The sequence below is a fragment of the Macaca mulatta genome, chromosome 4, assembly GCF_049350105.2.
Source record: "Macaca mulatta isolate MMU2019108-1 chromosome 4, T2T-MMU8v2.0, whole genome shotgun sequence".
Taxonomy (NCBI): Eukaryota; Metazoa; Chordata; class Mammalia; order Primates; family Cercopithecidae; genus Macaca; species Macaca mulatta.
In genome coordinates this window covers 161,007,321-161,026,966 of record NC_133409.1, presented here as the reverse complement: position 1 = coordinate 161,026,966, position 19,646 = coordinate 161,007,321, and the positions used below count along the sequence as shown (strand labels likewise).

At 37.8% G+C, this 19,646-nt stretch overlaps 1 protein-coding gene across 18 annotated transcripts in view; it reads left to right on the top strand.

Annotated features, from left to right (window-relative positions):
• The window catches only part of LOC106997839 (uncharacterized), a 547,605-nt gene that overhangs the window by 434,748 nt on the left and 93,211 nt on the right, over positions 1 to 19,646 (top strand). For 12 of the 18 annotated variants that reach the window (XR_013417051.1, XR_013417050.1, XR_013417057.1 and 9 more), the window contains one exon: positions 24 to 155. The exons of 4 other annotated variants lie outside the window; for them this stretch is intronic. Coding sequence is in view for 3 of the 14 variants with exons in the window: in XM_078001345.1 (XP_077857471.1) it covers positions 24 to 155 (132 nt within the window). In the remaining 11 variants the exon portion in view is untranslated. Of the gene's footprint in view, positions 1 to 23; positions 2,194 to 19,646 lie in introns of those variants that run through there. 2 more of the 18 variants (XR_013417048.1, XR_013417046.1) reach the window with 2 other exon arrangements.

Genomic DNA, 19,646 nt, shown 5'->3' with positions numbered 1-19,646 from the left:
TTCTTTTTGGTTTCTTTTGCCAGAGAAACAGGATTGGTCTCAGAGTTTTATCTGCTTGTGCAGCTGCCATTTCCTCACCATTTTGCAACTGAGGTCTACCCTTGAGATCATACTGCACAAGAAAGAAGCAACGTGGAAAACTCATCACTGTGCAGGTCACTTTTCCAACTTTCGACTCTCTTCTATGGTTTGCTTGCTTTTGAGAGGTGGTTGTTTTCTTAAATGTATTTTATTCAGTTTTTAGCTGTGATTAGAATGAGGAAAGGGCTACCATGATTGAACTAGAATGTTTATTAAATTTTTTTTGCCAGAAAAAATACTGATTATATGTCAAGGTATAGAACCTGTCTTTTAAAATTAACCAAACCAAGCCAGGCACAGCAGCTCATGCCTTCTGAGAGGCCCAGGTGGGAGGATTGCTTGATCCCCGGAGTTTGAGACCAGCCTGAGCAATGTAGTGAGACCCTGTCTCCACAAAAAAAAATTTGAAAATTAGCTGGATGTGGTGGCTTGCACCCGTAGTTCCAGCTACTCCAGAGGGTAGTAACTGAGTATGGTAGTATGGTAGTACTGAGATGGGAGGATCACTGGTGGTCAAGACTTCAGTGAACCGTGATCGTGCCACTGTACTCCAACATGGGTGACAGAACAAGACCCTGTCTCAAAAAAAAAAAAAAAAAAAAAAAATTAACCTAACCATTGTAACAGATGAAGTCCTGTCTTCATGAGTCAGTTGTGTAGAGAAGGGCAAAAGTGATTGTTAAATTGTGACTCTTACACACACCTAATTTAATAAAATAGCTGCTTGTGATACTTTAGATTTCACATTCCACCTATTGTGTGTACTTAGTATTATTGTCAGTGAGTAAAAGACAACACTGTGTTTTCCTCCTCCACTGGGTTGTTAAAAATAAAACCAATTGTATATTTGAAGTGTTTGGTGCCTTCAGAATCAAGTTGTATATAAATTACAGTGGTATTATTTTTCTAATGCATAACTAATTCTTAGATATTGTTAAAGCCCCTATGACTGATTCTTTGAGATGATTTAAGTCTAAGACTTAGTTAAATATAAAGTTTAAAATTAACATTGGTGACAGTGTTTCTTGTTGTAAGTGCAAATAGTGGTCAGTGACAACTTCCTTATGAAGTCAAGTTTACATAATGCTACAATATAAAAAGCAAAGGATAAATTGCTGTGTTTGATGCACATTTTGGATGTAGTACCATTTTCTTCTTTTTTTCCTCAGAATAATCAAGGGCGAATGTGAATCCTGTGTTATGTGTTTCTACTTTTTTGATGGTGATTAGTGACTTGTAAGGAAATGAAAGAATGAGGGCAGCAAGGCCATTTTATGTAACATTGAAGTTAAATTGTTCTTTTAAAAAAAAAGGATGTATGGGGCATATGATAAACCGTAAGATTTTCCATATGCTGATGATATCCTTCTGACCCTGAATTGGATCAAATTATTTAAATATGGCTCAGATAAGAAGCACATTGCAGTTCAGATGAAAGAGTATCCTAATGGAAACTTTCCAAACATTTATTATTCTTGCTTGCCTCTTGAAATGGTGGGCATGGAAATAGCAAGTCTCTGAATAAATGTTATTATTTGTGAAATGATGAGCTATTTAGACATTATGTTATATGACCACGAGACTTTAAAAAATACTTACCTGATTAATCTCTAATTTATTGTATCACATGACCTCAGTATTTTATAGTTTTCACAATTGAGATATAACTGGCGCTTGGTAAAATGCCCAGATCTTAAACATAAAATTCAATGAATTTTCACATGAAGTCCATACACTTTTTACATATATTCCCCAGATCAAGATATAAAACATTTCTGTCATTCCTGAAATTGTTTATTGTACCCTTTTCCTTTCAATAGCTCCCATCCTCCAACTAGAGTCAGTCACACCTTTGTCAACTTAGATTAGTTGCCTGTTCCTCAGGTGCATGTATATATGTGGCAGCAAACAGTGTGCACTCTTGCATAATGTTTTCAAGATTCATGCATGTGTTGTATTTTCATCCATGTGTTGTATGTTATTTCATTTCTATTGTTGGAGAATATTCAATTGTATCAATATTCCCCAGTTTCATTGTTCATTTTTCTCTTGCTGGACTTTTGACTCACCTTCATTTTTGAGCTATCATGAATAAAGTCACTTAGGACAGTCTGTATGTCTTTTTGTGGAGACAGTTCTCATTTTTTACATGAGATAATAAATTTATTATAAATTGATATGTAAATTTGCCTATTTGGATTTCTATTTCATGCCAACTTTTAGAATCTAATTTGCTATAAAAAACGGTCCCAAAAGGTAAAAGTTACACTAAAAAATTCTAACGTTATTTGAAAGATTATTCTCCCTTATTTAAAATATGGATTATCCATATTTGATTCTCCTGTGTAAACTGCAAGGAAAAATTAAACTTTATAAATCTGTAAAAATAATATGAAAATTAAAACACTACACACATGACATTCTCACTTTTTCCAAACAACTGATGTGACCATTTCTCCCTTCAAGGGCCAGCCACATGACTCATATCCTTTCTCCACCATACTATTTTACTATACTATGATAAGCAGTGTATTCGCCCATCTCCCCATGAGACTGTAAGCTCCCTGGAGACAAAGACCATCTGTGTCTTTTCTTTTTATCCCTGACTTCTAGCGCTTTGCCTGGTACATGGTAGGTACACATTATATGTTGAATGAACTGAACAACTGCCTTTTGTCTAGGGTATATATTTGCTTTGCAAAAGTTGCTTTTGCTATGGAAACACAACATACACTTAGCTTTAGCTCAAGAATTTACTATTCCCTTTATGTCTTAAGGCTTTTGTTTAATACATGAGCTGACTTATCCTAGTTTCCTATTCATGTAAAGTATGCTTCTGATGAAAATACACACTACTGGAAACTTATAAAGGGTTTCTGTTTTATTCGTTTAATAACATTGTTAAAATTTACTGATGTGTCATTGAGAAAAAATAACTTCAAGTGAGGACAACACACACACACATCTTTAACTGATTTTTTCTTCAAGAGTATATAGTACTTAGTACACTGTGTACTTAGTGCATAGAATATAAACATCACTTTGCTTATTTTTATTATTGGGAAAAGGTACAATATCTGTTTTACACAATTGAAAGACCTTGGAATTATGCATGATTTTTATTACTACTGGGATTTCCATGTTGGATCAAAGGTCATCATTCTAATCGTCTCAGATTCCCTGTTTTTTCTTCTAATTGATCATTGCAATGCCCATCTGTCTGTGGCTCGTGGTCTAACCTTTTTTGATAGGGGCAGAGCGGCAGATGGACAGCAGATGGGAGTTTTGCCCTGCCTCGTGGTTCAGATCTTGGCCCAGGCACGAACTGTCAGAGACTGTCAGTTTGTCGTCTCAGCTTGTGGTCTCCAGTGCTGTGTCTGGCATCTCAGCCATGGGTCTGAATTGATGCCAAGCTGGACCAGCTATTTGTCATTGTGACTAGTTAATGTTAATGACTAACATTAAGGGTGGGAGCACCGAGTGAGTGTGTCAGATAACCTGGTAGAATTGTACTTTCTACTGTGAGCAGGATCCCCAAGACCCCAGAGTCAGCTCATTCTCAGGAGAGAAGTTACAGAATTAGAAACAGGTAGGTGTCTTATAGGTATTTACCTACTTTAAAAACAACACAATTTCCCCAAAGTTCTCCTTTCTATACAAAATCACATGAGGACATGAGTGAAAAGTGGAGGTAGATAGACAGTGGCTTGTGTTTTTGTCTAATTGTTGGACAGTTGTCATCTTCTGGAATTCCTAAGGGTACTGCGTGATTCAAACTTTGACTATTGATAACATTTTGAATGCAGTAACTATGACTGCTTCTGCCATCACATTAAAAGACAGTTCCTGAGATTGCTGGTCTTTTCAAAAGGAAAGAAGAAGGTCTTTAAAAAAATTTATTCTGAACTATCAGCACACTCTTTTTATTTTTTTATTTATTTTTTTATGTGTGCATGAATTTGCTGCTTTATAAGTGACTCTTTTCATTTCAGTAGAAACCTGATTGGAGTAAACAGACGAGGCTGGGTGAAGTCTCCTAATGGAGGGTAAGCCTTGGCAGTGACCGTGAATAAAAGGCAATAATGAGTCTGAGTGGACGCTGAGCTCTGTGTTTTTTTCTTATTTATTTAGTTTCTTTAGACTTAGAGCTCCACAGAGATCATATTGTACCATTCCCTTAGCTGAGCTGAGTCCCAATTTTGATGAATAACACAAGAGAGTTTATGTAAGGAATATGTGCCCACAGATCTCTAAATAAATGTCCACAATAAGTACAGAAAACTGTCCCACTCTCTACCAGGGCCATCAGTAACTTCTCACCTAGAGATGAGTTGTAGAGATGTTTAGAATACTCCATTTCTTTCTTGTCCTCTGAACTAAATCAAAATATTATGTCCTGATGGTTAATAGTATTTCTGTTCATACGATAGGTACATGATGACATTATTAGACAGTGTATTAATATGAATTGTCCACATCTGAATATTTTCTTGTATTCTGGGACTCAGAGGTTGCTCTTACATATTTGTAATGAATTATGCTGCTCAATGTTGTTCAAATTATATGAACAACATTGGATTGTTATACTCAAATAAATTATGTTTTCATTCGCTCCAGATATTCTCTTAATTTGATTTAGATATCTGCAGTGTTGACCACCACAAGGCACTTTAAAATCTAGATTATAACAGATGGCTAGACAATTGTTTACTTAAACCTTGAGTAACCCCCACATTATAAAATGAATATAGATTTTATTCCATATTCCATCAGGTATTCTTTTATCTCTTCAGTTTTCTTCTTTCATAATTGAATATATTTAACAATTGTAAAACTGTGCTTCTATCCTCAGGTAAGATAGTGTGTGTATGCATTTGTCTGCTTATGTTTGTAATTATTGTTCAATTTATATATATCTGACAGGTGACCAAGGTGCTTGTATTTTGGAATCTTGGCATTATATCTGTGGCTTCCTTGAGACCAACTCATTTACTCTTTCCTTTTAAAGGAATCTTGAAATGGAAAAAAAAAAATCTTATTACAGTGCTACTCAGGATGGCCTAAAGGACTGTGTTACACCCCTGCTAGCTACTAATGTACTTTAACTTGGATCTTGCTAACATGATTTCAGGTGAGGTGTGGACAGGATCTAATTAGTTATAAATCTGTAAATGCTTGAACAGAGGCTAGCTTGAAATTCTCCATCTGACTGATACTGCTGTAATACTGTAATCCCAGAAAGCTCTCTTGAATGAATTTCCATTAGCCATGGAGTTAAGGGAAAGTCATGAACTTGAGGAAATTAAGCAATGTCTGTGACTTAGCCAGTTAAATAGAAGCTTTGCTTTACCAGTACGCTATCTGCTTCCCTGTAGTCTTGTTCTTGCTTTGGGGTGGCAGTTCTTAGATTACAACCACAATGAGCTGTGCTACATACATGTTGAAGCTATCTCACACTGAACGTCTTCTATAAATAGCTAATTTCTTGTGTTTAATCATCCTTTAGATTACATAGTACTTATGGATTACAAAGAGTTTTACTCCACTTTGTCTCTTACGATCTTTTAAACCTCCCATTAGGCAAGCAAAGAAGAAACCTGAATAACCAAGAAAACAAATCAAAGCTCAGCATCCAGTTATATTAATTATTGCCTTTTATTCATACTCATTGCTATTGGATATAGAATAGCAAATAAGAAAAAACGTCTTCACCTTCAAGAAGCTTACATTCTGATAAGGCAGGCTGTAAATAGAAGAGCAAATACTAGAACATCAGATCTAAATAAGTGCTATGACAAAGAATAAGGCTAACATGTCAGAAAATGAGGGAGAGGAAGGTGAAATTTGATGTAGGCTGGTCAGAGCCAGCCCATATGTGTGTGTGTGTGTGTGTGTGTGTATATATTTACAGATTGACAGGTTGTGAATCGCACAAATCTTAAGCATGCAGAGAGATATATATATACACACTCACATTGATATAACCTGTACCTCCATCAATATATAGAACATTTCTTTTCTCTTTCTTTCTTTCATTTTTTTTTTTTTTTTTTTTTTGTGAGACAGGGTCTCACTCTGTCACCCAGGCTGGTATGCAGTTACATAATCATGGCTCACTGTAGCCTCAATCTCTCACCTCAGCCTCCTGAGTGTCACCACACCTGGCTAATTTTTGTATTTTTTGTAGAGACAGGGTATCCCCATGTTGTCTAGGCTGGTCTTGAACTGGGCTCAATCGATCCTCCTGCCTTAGCCTCCAACAGTGTTGGAATTACAGGCGTGCACCACTGCGCCCAGCCTATATAGAACATTTCTATAAAATATAAAGATTATAAAATATAAAGATATAAATATTATAAAACATAAAGATTGCTCCTGCACTTTTCTCCCCCATTGCCCCCAAGGGGAACACTGTTCTGATTCTTTCTTCATAGATGACTTTAGCCTGTTCTGGAATCACAGAGTATACACTCTGTTGTGGATGGATTCCTTTGCTCCTCTTGTGGGTTTTGGTATGTAACCATGTTATTGCTCTATTGTGATCATTCCTTTTTATTGTGTCCTGTTGTCTGGATATACCACAATTTGTTTATCCATTCACCTGATGAAGAATATTTGGATTTCTTCTGGTGTTTGTCCATTGTAAATAAAGCTGTTAGGAACCTTTTTATACCACATTTTTTGTGCGTCTGTACCTACATTTCTTTGGGGTAAATACCAAAGGGTAGGTGGTTAACTTTATAAGAAAGTTCCATACCGGTTACTAAAGAGGTTTTACCATTTACTCTCCCACCAGCAATGTAGGAGAGTTCTGTTTTTTCATATCCTCTTCGACATTTGGCGTCATCAATCTGTTAAATTTCAGCCATGTGAGTGGGTGTAGGGTGGTTTCTCATGTGGTTTTGATTTGCATTTCCATAATGACTAATGATGGTGAACACTATTTCATGTGCTTTTTGGTTATTCATAAAGATTTCTTTGTGAAGTGCCTGTTCAGGTCTTTTGCCCGTATTTTAAATTGCATTGTCTTTTTTATTGAGTTGTAGGAGTTAGAAGTCCTTTGTCGGATATATATACTGTGAATATTTTCTCCTAGTTGGTAGCATTAACCACTTATTTTCCGTATGGTGTCTTTCTTTTCTTTTCTTTCTTTTTTTTTTTTGAGACAGAGTCTTGATCTGTCACCCAGGCTGGAGTACAGTGGCATGATCTTGGCTCACTGCAACCTCTGCCTCCCGGGTTGAAGCAGTTTTCCCACCTCAGCCTCCCGAGAAGCTGGGACTACAGGTGTGTGCCACCACACCTGGCTAATTTTTTTTGTAGAGACGAGGTTTCACCACATTGGCCAGACTGCTCTTGAACTCCTGACCTCAAGTGATCCGCCCGTCTCGGCCTCCCAAAGTGCTGGAATTACCGGCATGAGCCACTGTGCCTGGCTTCCTTATGGTGTCTTTCGAAGATCAAATGTTTTAATTTTGGTGAAATCCATTTATATGTTTTTTCTATTATTTTTAATGTTTTCTTATGCTAAGATGTTTGTCTTTCCCAAGATCATAAAGATACTCTTTTATGTTTTCCTTCAAAAGGTTTATTGTCTTATGTTTATGTTAAGATCTGTAATCTAGGATACAGAAGTACTTTGGGGCTTTGGTTGAAAAATCAAGATTTGGGGCATCCAATTAGGATGTAGAAAGCTGAAAAAAGAATATTTCCACCCTTACAAGAACAACAAAATAGCAGAAATTTTGCAAATATATGCTGTTCTTGAACCTATGAGAGAACTGAGGTCTCAGAGAAACCAACTAAAACTTAAAATCCAAGGACGGACAAGTGTCTCTCAGGAGAGATAAGGGGCTAGCCCCTTATCTGGAGCAGATGCCTAGGACACTGGTAAGAAGAATTCCACTAAAATGTTTAACAAATTGATAAAGGCCAAGATTGAGCTAGTTAAAGCAACTAAAACCCCTGGGGACTGCAGACACAAAGGAGATTTGCACTTCTTGGCAGGTTCTTCTTCACTGATGTTCAGGATATGCATAAAAAGGATAGGGCAAGAGTCAAAAAAAAAAAAAATTCCCTTGTGCAGGCCTGAGAGGGTGTTCAGGGGAGGGCATAAAGACCCACCTCTATCACTTTCCCCTCTCTCTCCTACGGAATAAAAGCCTTAAACTTCATGGGGAAGAACAACAAACCCTGTTGTCCTTAGGGAACTGGCAAAAACTTACTGCAGCTGAAGGGAGGTACAGAAAAATCTCTGTTCCCCTGGGATGAGGCAGGAACACATCTTAGGCCCAGACCTGTAGATGGGGGAGAAGCAGAAACCAAAGGAAAGCCCTACCTTCAAGACCCAGGACTCACTGTCTGCCCAGTTAATCATTGCAACAGAGAACATCTCCTACACACATCACCTAGCCAACGAGTGACAAGTGGCTATACCAGGATGATATACCAGGTTACAAATGGAAAACTAAGAACAGGGAATTAAATGGGTTACCCAAAGTCCCACAGCCAGTAAATGGAAAAACAGATTTGAACCCAGATAGTCTGGTGCCAAAGTCCCCATAACCACCATGCAATATTGCAGAGGCAAGAGAGTAGGGACTTGGAGGCAATGAGGCAAATCAGAAGAGTGACTCTCCTGGAATGAACAGAAGTGGCCAATAGACCATGTGGTTTTAGGAAAGAGGATGCAATTGACAAGATCAAATTTAGCAGAGCTGTTGAAACAGGTGAGAAAGGAAAAGTGTTCATTGGATTTAGCAATGTAGGGGATTTTGTTTAAGTTTTAACAGTAAGCCGTTTTACTATAATTGTGAAGATTGGAACCAGAATTCACTGGATTCAGAAATGAATATAGAGTGATGAAGATGAATTAGTAAAAATAGCCCACTTTCACCAAAAGTTTGGACAGGACGAGGAGATGGAGCATAGGTATGGAGTGACATGCAAAGAGGAGTGGTTTTTAAAAATAAAAGTGGGCCGGGTGTGATGGCTCACTCCTGCAATCCCAGCACTTTGGGAGGCTGAGGAGGGTGGATCACCTGAGGTCAGGAGTTCAAGACTAGCTTGGCCAACATGGTGAAACCCCATCTCTACTAAAAATGCAAAACTTAGCTGGGTGTGGTGATGCGCCTGTAGTCTCAGCTACTCGGGAGACTGAGGTAGGAGAATTACTTGAATCTGGGAGGCAGAGATTGCAGTGAGTCGAGATCATACCACTGCACTCCAGCCTGGGCAACACAGCAAGACCCCATCTCAAAAAAAGAAAAAAGATAAAAGTGTTTTGGGCTTGCTTATGAGACAGGGTGACAAAGCCAGTAGGATGAGAAAGTTTGTCCTCACAAGAAAGAAGAGTAAATTGAGTACAATGTAGTTGGTAATAGTTTATAAAATAGAGTATAGGCATAAGGAGGTTTGTTGATTTATCTGGGGTATGTTTTGTGGCAGTTTTCTGAGCGTACAAACACCCTTACTTTTTTATTTTTTTTTAGCTTCTTATAGTATTATTTTAAGAGATATCTAATTTGCTCAATTTCAGTATATTCCTTATGTGAGCTAAGTTTTTATCTATACTTAAAGACACATGTGAATTTCACATACTTCTTGTGTAAATTTTTTTGAGTGAGCTAGCCAGGAAAAAGTTATTTCATCTTTGCTGCTGTGTGTTGATATGCATTCTGTCAGAATACAGCTTTTTGGTAATGCTGCAATAAACTGTCACTCTAATCTGGTAACATGTAATAGATACAATAACTCAATCATTCCATATTACTTGACATAATAAAGAAAATGACTTGAAAAACACAGCCTAAAGAACAAAGTTGAAACTCTAGTTAGCACAGGTTTTAGGCTTTCTACTGTTGTAGGCGATACCTTCGGAGTTGATAGCTTTGGAGGCAAGGACCGTGAAGACCTTCATGTCTTTATCACCATTGTCTAGAACGGTGGATGCCTCAGAATGTCAAAGGTATGGGAAAAGAGGATACATTTGTTTAGATTTATTATCAATATTTTAAAGCACATGGCTATTTTAAATGATTTAATCCTGTGTGTGACAATTAGTCGAACCTCCAGAAGTCCTGGAATTTCAACTACAGCCATGAAGTTTCAGCTGACTTGAGAGATTTAGTTTGATGGCCAATTACTATGGGCAGCCTAGAAGGCATTGCACCCGGCAGAAGCACTGGGAACATCCTTTCCTTATGCTTCTAAAACTTGAGATGATATCATCAGCTCCAGTCCCATCGTATCCATCTTATTCTCAATATTCACTCTCTCCATTGATACAAGTGTAGTACCTTTGTTATTTTGAAAAAATGCATTGGTTTTTACTCCAAACAGGAGATGGTTTTATTTATACCAATATCTTAAATATTATCACATATTAAGGAAAAAATTAAAAGTTTACATTTAGAAATTGAGTTGACATTGGGAACTTTAGGTTAACTGTCACAGTGGGTCACAGGAAAGAACTTGGCCACATTTGTCAACCATATTTGGCCTAGTTTTCTGCATATGTTTGCCAGATGCAACAGCCAGTTTATTGCTGGAGGGCACAAAAATCTGGAGGAAAGGCTTGGCACTTGTGCTGTTTAACCCACTGGGGGGTCTTATTTTTGCTGAGATTTTGCGTACAGAGATCTGATTGTACAATAGAGAATGAATGGGAGAACGAGGCTTCTCTTTGCTTTCCATAAACTAGAGATTTATAGAATGCTCGTGTCAAGCATTTTTGGGAGCACAGTTGCAAAAAAAAAAGGAAGATTAAAAATGTTATCTGTACTGTGAAGAATACAGTTCTAGGTGTGAATGGTGAGGCAAATGAGCCAATTAACCAACATGTACTCTTTATTAAGGGGGCTCTCAATTTCCCGGAAAGTTATCACTCAAAATGGGAAGCATGAATATATATATATTTTTATAAAATTGGCCTGATACATAAAAGAATTTCAGAATTTTTGACAAATCAACCCTATAATTAGAGGTTATATATTTATAGCTGATTCAAATCCCAAAATGAATAGAGATGTCAAAGCCTTGAGCATATTGAACATTTACACATGAATAAGCAAGATGGCAGAAACTGTTTTCAGGCAGACCTATTTTTTTTTTTTTTTTTGCCTTTGTATGTTTTTGGTGGTTCTTCAACTTGCAATTTCCATATAATATTTTTTCATGTTTACGTTAGCATGTAATTAGCATACATATGATTCCATAGTGGATATGTAAATACTCCCTACTCCCCAAATAGGTCAGATGGCTGTGGGTTTTATTTTGTTTAATACTATACTTCTAGACTATTTGTTATTTAGACAGTAATTGTATTTTTTTTCTTTTTAATTATTAATTTGAGTCGTGGCAGCTTATTAAGTCTCGTTTTTAAGTCAAAGACATTAATGTTTCAGGGCAGGTGTTTGAGTTTCAGAATTTGGAGGAATAGAGTTAAACACATTTATATTATTTTTCCCTTTCACCACACTTAGTATTTGAAGACTGTAGTCACTCTTTAACTATCAAATTTTTTTTCCATTTTCATAAAACTTTCATACAACCAGACACCTAAATACTATCGCAAAGTCATAACTTACTTCTGGAGGTAGTCGCTCTGTAACTCTTCTCAGATCACTGGGAGATATCTGGGAAATGTTTGAGGCAAATATTTCAATGAAGTGAATACCGAATTTATTTTAATGCTGTGTGTGTGTGTGTGTGTGTGTATGTGTTGAGTGAAAAAGACAGAGAAGCACACTATAGAGAATGTATTTCAATGATTAAAACATGCAGAGAATAAACCAGTTAAAGTATCATTTAATTGGACATCTTATCTTTCACCTAATACAGATGTATAAGGATTATGAGTAAAGTTATACATCTTTATATATATGTGTGTATATATGTATGTATATTTATATATATGTATGGATACATATATGTATTTATATCCAAAGGTCTCTGACACAGGCGTGTGCATGTATACACACACACACACAAACACACGCCTTTGCATTTCTTTTTTTGTTTTTGAGACGGATTCTCACTCGGTCGCCCAGGCTGGAGTACAGTGGCGCAATCTCAGCTCACTGCAACCTCCACCTCCTGGGTTCAAGCGATTCTCCTGCCTCACTAGACTACAGGCGCCCACCACCATGCCTGGATAATTTTTGTGTTTTTAGTAGAGACGAGGTTTCACCATGTTCGCCAGTCTGGTCTCTAACTCCTGACCTCAAGTGATCTGCCCCCCTTGGCCTCCCAAAGTGCTGAGATTACAGGCGTGAGCCACTGCGCCCAGCCTGCATTTTATTTCTGGTTAGCTCAGGTCAGTGAGTCATTACTGCTGGGTACAGATGTGAAGTGCTGATGATTCCTCTAACACTGCTATGGGAACAAATGGGGCTAACTGTGGCTGCTCCAGAGAGGTACAGTTTGTAGGGCACTGAGATTGTTGAAAAAGAAAATGACCAGTGATACATGGGTAGGGAGCTGGGGTGGGTGGCCCTCATCACTTCCATGTCACTATATACCCTATATTTCTATCTTTCCCTTGGTGATTTGCAGATTTATTGATACAAATATTTTCAACTAAGTAATTCTTCACATCCTAACATGTGTAATGAAATTCCTACTTGTAGAGTTACTGTGTACTCTTAGTAACCATTGGAAGCATGGAAAAAATTGATTTGGAAAGCCTGAAAGCCCTATGATAATAAAAATCATACAGCACTTAACTTGCCTGGTGTATTGTAATTACATTTGTCTGTCTTCCCCCACCCCCATACTGTGATTTCATTAAAAGCAGGGACAAATTTTAAATTTCCAGATTTTAAATTTCACAGTTTCTTATAGCAGAAGTATTCAATAAAGGGTAGTTGAATGAAGAAAATGGTGAATGAAGTTTAATGAAACATCAGGATCTCTCTATTTTGTTATCTTTACCAAAATCATTATTTTTTTTGCTTAGGTAAGTGACAGGAATTTATATTTCTTTTTTTGTATTTACTGAGACTGTCAAAGAACTATGATATTCGTAATGAAAAGAACACTGGAATGATAATATCAATACCTGAGTTTAAATGTTGGTGTCACCTCCTAGAGCCTTCCTTTCTTCATCTGTAAAATGGGCTAATAATATCTACCCCATGTAAGTGTTATTTCAGTTATATTTCTTTCTTTCTTTATTCAGGAAACTCTTGAAAATCTCCCATAATCCTAAACTGCCTAGCTAATATAGTAAGGATACAATTTTGAAACATTTCCTGATGCTTAAAAAAAAAAATCCCTGTAAAGCTTGCTCTGCAGGTGCCATGCTCATGGATGAGGGATTGAGAGCTTCTGTAGCTTTAGGAGTAGGGCAGGGACAGCCTACATTCCAAAACACATGTGCCCTGGCAGCTGTCAGAGAAGTTCTTATAAAAACCAGGATTTGTTGAAAATTCTAAAGCTTACATTTAAATATGAAGAAAAAACCCTGAGGATCTGAGACAGGATCTTATGTAAAGTGAGATGTAACCACATAGGAAAGGAGGACCCTTCCAGTGGGGCAAAGTGATGCTTGAGGAGAGATTGAGGATGGGGATCAGGAACAAAGGGATTAAAAACAACACAAAACACTTGGGAAGGCTGAGGAGGGAGAGGCAGAGGAGGCCGTATCTCCCTGATCCTCTGGAACCCTGGGGGAGTGCCTTTTGAGGATCTCCAAACCACTCTGCTTCAGGTAGTAGAGTTGAAAAGTGGCCTGTTGAAGAAAAGGCCATTCTACTCACGTCTTTTCCAGGTACCTCATGTCTTAAAATTGAGCCAGATGTTCTGGAGGGACAGATGTCGTGACCTTATAAGTAGGCATCAGCACACCTTGCCGGGTCCCAGTAGCTCAAAGCAAGGAAATTGGTGGCAGAGATTACAGGGTGCCCCTCTCCAAGCTGGGGTCACAGCTGAGTCTGAGTGTCAGATAGAGCTGAGATGAGGAGTCTAGTCAGTTGGGGGAGATGGCCAGAAGCAGGCATTGTTTGGTGCCTATGACCAGAGGACCATCCCAGGCACATCAGAAACAGTTACAGTTAAGTTAGAAGCCAGTAACCACCAGCGACCAGGCAAGATTAGCCATGCCTGACTCAGACTTTAGCAGCCCACCCAAGAAGGGCAGTAATGACAGCAGATGTTCTGTTGCCACCACAGCGTTACTTACACTTCCTCTGAGGAGGTGCTAGCATGCCAGAAGGAGGGGGAAGAGAGAAAACAACACGAAAGACTGAAAATCTGCCCCAAATTGACTATTTTTCAGAGAACCCGAGTGATACCAAATGAACCAGATTAAAATGTTTGTTTTGTTTTGCATTTTTATCACCAAGGGAGAATGGAGACTTGTGAGCAACGTGAAGTCCGTGATGTGATGGAAAACGCAGTTTTTTTTTTTTTTTTTTTTTTTTTTGAGACGGAGTCTGGCTCTGTCGCCCGGGCTGGAGTGCAGTGGCCGGATCTCAGCTCACTGCAAGCTCCGCCCCCCGGGTTTACGCCATTCTCCTGCCTCAGCCTCCCGAGTAGCTGGGACTACAGGCGCCCGCCGCCTCGCCCGGCTAGTTTTTTGTATTTTTTAGTAGAGACGGGGTGTCACCGTGTTCGCCAGGATGGTCTCGATCTCCTGACCTAGTGATCCGCCCGTCTCGGCCTCCCAAAGTGCTGGGATTACAGGCTTGAGCCACCGCGCCCGGCCGGAAAACGCAGTTTTAAAAAAAAAATTATTTTTTGCACATCTGTATTATAATGAATACATTTCCAATCAGCCACACTAGTGTGTCTTTCTCTCTTTTTAACTTGCAGATGTATAGTGTTCTCATTTGTAATGTATGTGTTTGGAGCATCTTACGGTGTACAGAATGCTTTCCCATACGCCCTCTCATCTGTTCCTTACCATAACACAATGAGGTAATGTCAGTATTATTACGCTTATGTTTCAGGAAGTTGAAGATTTGTCCAAGAGCAGATAGCTGAAGAGAGAGAGAAAGAGAGAACAGCTTACAGCTCAGTTCCTCTCTCCATGCTTAGGAACCACTACAAATGCTATGGTCTTGAGTCTCATTTTGTTTCCCTCTGGAAACCACATGTGCACTTTGTTGGCGACAGTATGGGTATGGTTATTTTGTTAGTTGTTACACATTTATTTTAAAATGTAATGAAGTAGTGCCATAAAGCTTTATCAGGATGTATTTAAAATGAAAATAGTCTCTTGTTATCTAGCATGCAACTGATCCTTTCAATTTGGTTTGGTTAGTCAGAATCTTACCAGAAGTCTGTCCAGGTGATTTAGTTGAGAGCATCAAAACCAACCAAAATAAAACAAAAACAATAGCCCATGGCAAATTCATTCTGATCAGTTCATATCCTAGAGAAAAGTGCAGAAAAACAAAGGTGAGTCAGTATTTTATAAATTCAGGGTCAATACTGTATGCAATGTCAATAGTGTATGAGTTCCAAAGGATTTGTGTCACTATTACATTAGAAATGATCCACTTTTATTTGATGTATAGTAGATCTGGCCATATAATGGCCAATAAATAAATAAATAAATAAATAAATAAAACTCCCACACCAGAATACAAAGGATAGAGAGCAAACATATTTCGTACGATAATTGCAAACCACTTATGGGCTTCAGTACAAAGTAACAGAGAACATCTCTTCTCTTTCGCTTTTCATTCATTTTTAGCATTAGCAAATTTATGGCCTGTGCTCTTGACCTTGAGCGCTAAGAGGTGTGTGTCTTTGCCATGCTTCCATGGCTACATTTTAGGAGAGTGAGTGTGCATTACAGATCCATAATCCAGATCTTAGATAGTAGAGGGGTGCCATTATAATTTGTGGAGAGAGGCTATAATTTGGTGCTCAGGGATTACTTCCTTTGTATATGTTTGCCCACTGCATGCTACCATTTATTGTAAGCTTTTAATTCATGATCTTCATTCTAGTTGAATCTGTGGAGCTATTGGTCATGAGTATAGAAATAGATCTATAGGGTTTTCTTGAATGGCATTTTTCATTGCTAATGTGTTTTGTGACCAGCCAGGTTTATGGATAAATCCAGTTTTTCTGTTTCTCTGAGAGGTATGCATCAAAGCAGTTTTTTCCTCTTAGGAATTTTAATTTCCCTTCGGGGTTCAGTGGGCCATTTAGTACCTCCATTATCTCATAACTTATTCTTACTATTTAAGTGACTTTTTTTTTTAGGATGTTAAAATAGCATGTTGGTCCTTTTACATACCTTTTATTTTCAAAGTCAGGCCAAACAAACCACCAGAGTGCTGTAAATTTATGCCTTACATTTGTTTGGGATTCTTTTTATATTCATATTTTTAGAGTCTTCATATGCAAGCAGAAATTTTCCATCCCCTCTCCACTGATCACCATTGAGGACAGGGCACGAGATGGGCAAACCCATGCTTTTATGTGCCTGTAATGGCTAGCCTCTTTGTTACATACTTTATATTGGTCATTATCTGCTAGAATTCCAACAAATGAAAACATGCCCAAGTTAAAGAAATTAAATCTCCTTATCCATCACCTTAGAAAAATGACAACACAGCATGTATATAATTTAAAATGACTTGTTTGAATATTTATTGCTAGATTGGGAGAACATTTCTACTGATAAGAAGCTCCTTTGATTTATCAAAGTTTTCCATATTATTTGTTAATTAACTCCATGTCCTTAATATCCACAGCTCATTTTTCCTATGATAATGACTCCATTGTGCAACATATAAATATAATGAAAAATATCCCTACCTGTATTAAAAATTGAGAAACCTCAATTTAATTCACACACATTGTATTTTGTAGTCAACTCAGGACTGTAGTTATATAACTTGAGTTATTATTGCTGGAGCAACAAGATAAGAGAGGCATTGAAACACTGCAAAAGAGACTGCAGTGGACCAGGGTGGTGATGTTGTCCTGGTAATAAGCCTACTCCTGCCATTGCTGTTAGATGAAGGTTTTCTTTTTCTTTTTTAAGTATTATATAATTATATGCAATTATTTTTGTCCTTTGGTTTTCCTATTATCTTTTTCCTCCTCTTTTTGATATCAAAATGACATTAACTGGAAAATATAAACCAATAAGATTTGAGCTATTTAATATGTTAAAAGATAATTTGCCAGGTTTCAAGTTATTTCCTCATTTGGATCTAGCATGCAGCACTTACTGATATGAATTTTCTAACTCATGTCTATTTAAAAGTATTGTGTACACATTTCAGCAAATTTTCGCAAAAGGGCGTCCTCTGATGGGGAAGTGACTGTTCCTTTCTTTTGCCATTTCCCAGTCTTAAACCCTTGTTTTTAAATCAAGCTCCTTTGTTAAGGATTCAACATAAAAGTCTTTGATACTATTGAGTCTATCTCTGACTCATTATTAGCCAACACTCTGTGTCTGGCTGGCAACTTTTCCGTAAGTGGTAAGGTCAGCCTCATACAGTATTGCACAGCCTTTCCCATTCCTTTGGCGTCAGTGAGAATCAGATGATTCAACAGTGAAAAGCAAACTCTTGGACTGGAATAGCAAGATGACCCATCTCTAAACAAAGCAAACTGATGTTCAGACTAGGTAGGATTCTCTCATGCTTAACATGCATCTTACTGGTTCTTTATGAAGAGCTTTCTCTTGGTAAGAGTACTCTTTAATATTTGTCTTTACCACAGGTAATCAGCATCTGTAATTCATGATTTCTCTCCTTAGTTAACAAGGCTATGGAATATTTGAAAGCAACTTAGGGTCAGCCTGATATAGTGGAGAAGCTGTTGAGTCAATAGATATGTGTACCATCTGGGTGCTCATTGAGAGGCCTGCTACCCTCTCTTAGTCTATAACTTCATCTGTAAAATGGAAATAATCTTATCTGCTTCACAAGGTTGATGCAAAAGTGAATATGTATAAAATTACTTGGTAAAATGTAAAACCCTATTCATGTTTAAGGGACTGCTATCCTTTTAAGAAGCAGATGTGTTTGCTGTCATCATTTGAGAGAAGATGGGAATACTGGAACCTTTTTAAAATTGCAGCATAATGTCTTGGAGTGATTTGTTAAATATTGACTTAAACTAGTAGGATTTTCCTTTTTTCTTTTTCTTTTTTTAAGACAAGTTCTTGCTCTATCATGTAGGCTGGAATGCAGTGGTGTTGGTGTGATAGAGGTCAGTGCAGTCTCAACCTCCTGGGCTCAAGTGATCCTCCCGCCTCAGCCTTTTGAGTAGCTGGGACCACAGGTGTGTGCCACTGTACCTGGCTAATTTTTGTAGTTTTTGTAGAGCTGGGGTCTCACCATGTTGCTCAGGCTGGTCTCAAACTCCTGGGTTGAAGTGATCCTCCTGCCTTGGCTTCTCAAGGTGTTAGGATTACAAGTGTGAGCCACCGTGCCCAGCCAACTAATGGAAGTTTCAATAGTCAAAGTGTAGCATTTTCCTTAATCTTTGGCTCTGTAAGGGTATCATGCTATATTGGAAAATCTTCTTTCTTTAACCACAAAATTTAAAATGAAACTGGATTTGAGTTAGCTAGTACTCTTTCAGTAAATTGTGTGTATTTCCTTTTAAGTAATTTGCTTCTTCCAATTGTTTCATCTTTATCATTCATTCTCTTTCCTCAGTCCTTTATTCACTGCTGAGGGGAAGCAATGAAGAATGTCCTTTGACTCTGCCCAGTTTTTTATGCACACACACAAACCTTTTTTTTTTTTTAGAGACAGGTGTAAAGGAAATGTAATATATTTTTTAAACCTAGTGGTGGGTGTGCCAATTAAGGAACTTGTAAGTAAAAGTTGAACTTTGGAGCCAACACGATTGTTGGGGCTCATCATCTTTATAACGAAAGTCTTTGCAATTATTATTTCGTTTGGCAAAGATGAAGTTGTACCCTTGGGAGATGCCTTGCCAAATCTTTATCCGTGATTCTGAATTGATTCCAGCCAGACTTTTTCATAGGCAAACTACTTCATATCCTTTCTTTGTGGTGTGTGCCCTTAACCTCAAGAATTCAGTTTATGAACACTGAAATAGTGTTCACAGAAAGTGTTTGGAGAAGAACGCCTTTTAAAAATTACAGTCATTAAGGTATAATGCCATATGGGCTCAAGGGGTGGCAGAGAGGCTGAGCGGCTTCTTGTTCATTAAGACTGAAATATTTATATGAGCAGTAATAATAAGAGCATATTTCAGAGTCTGTGTGGTATGAAATTGAGCAGCGATGCAATTAGATAATATTGACAGCCCCTATTGTAATTATGTAAATAGTACTAAGTTCAGCTCTCCTTTTGTCTTTCATTTCCGTGTGCCCATGTACGGAGAAGGCTAGAAAATATATAAATGTTGGGCAGGAGTGCTTGGCTGTTTATTTATAGGACACAGTAGCCTGATGCTTATGTTCCCTTAAGTTATTTATTTATTTATATTTTTCATCCAAATGAAGCAAGTCCAGTGGGTTCCCAGAGGGGACATGCAAATATGTGTTTGTTTGGAGAAATGCTTAGTGTTAAACCATCCACATGAGGACCCTGACAACCTCATAGGTCCATTCTGAG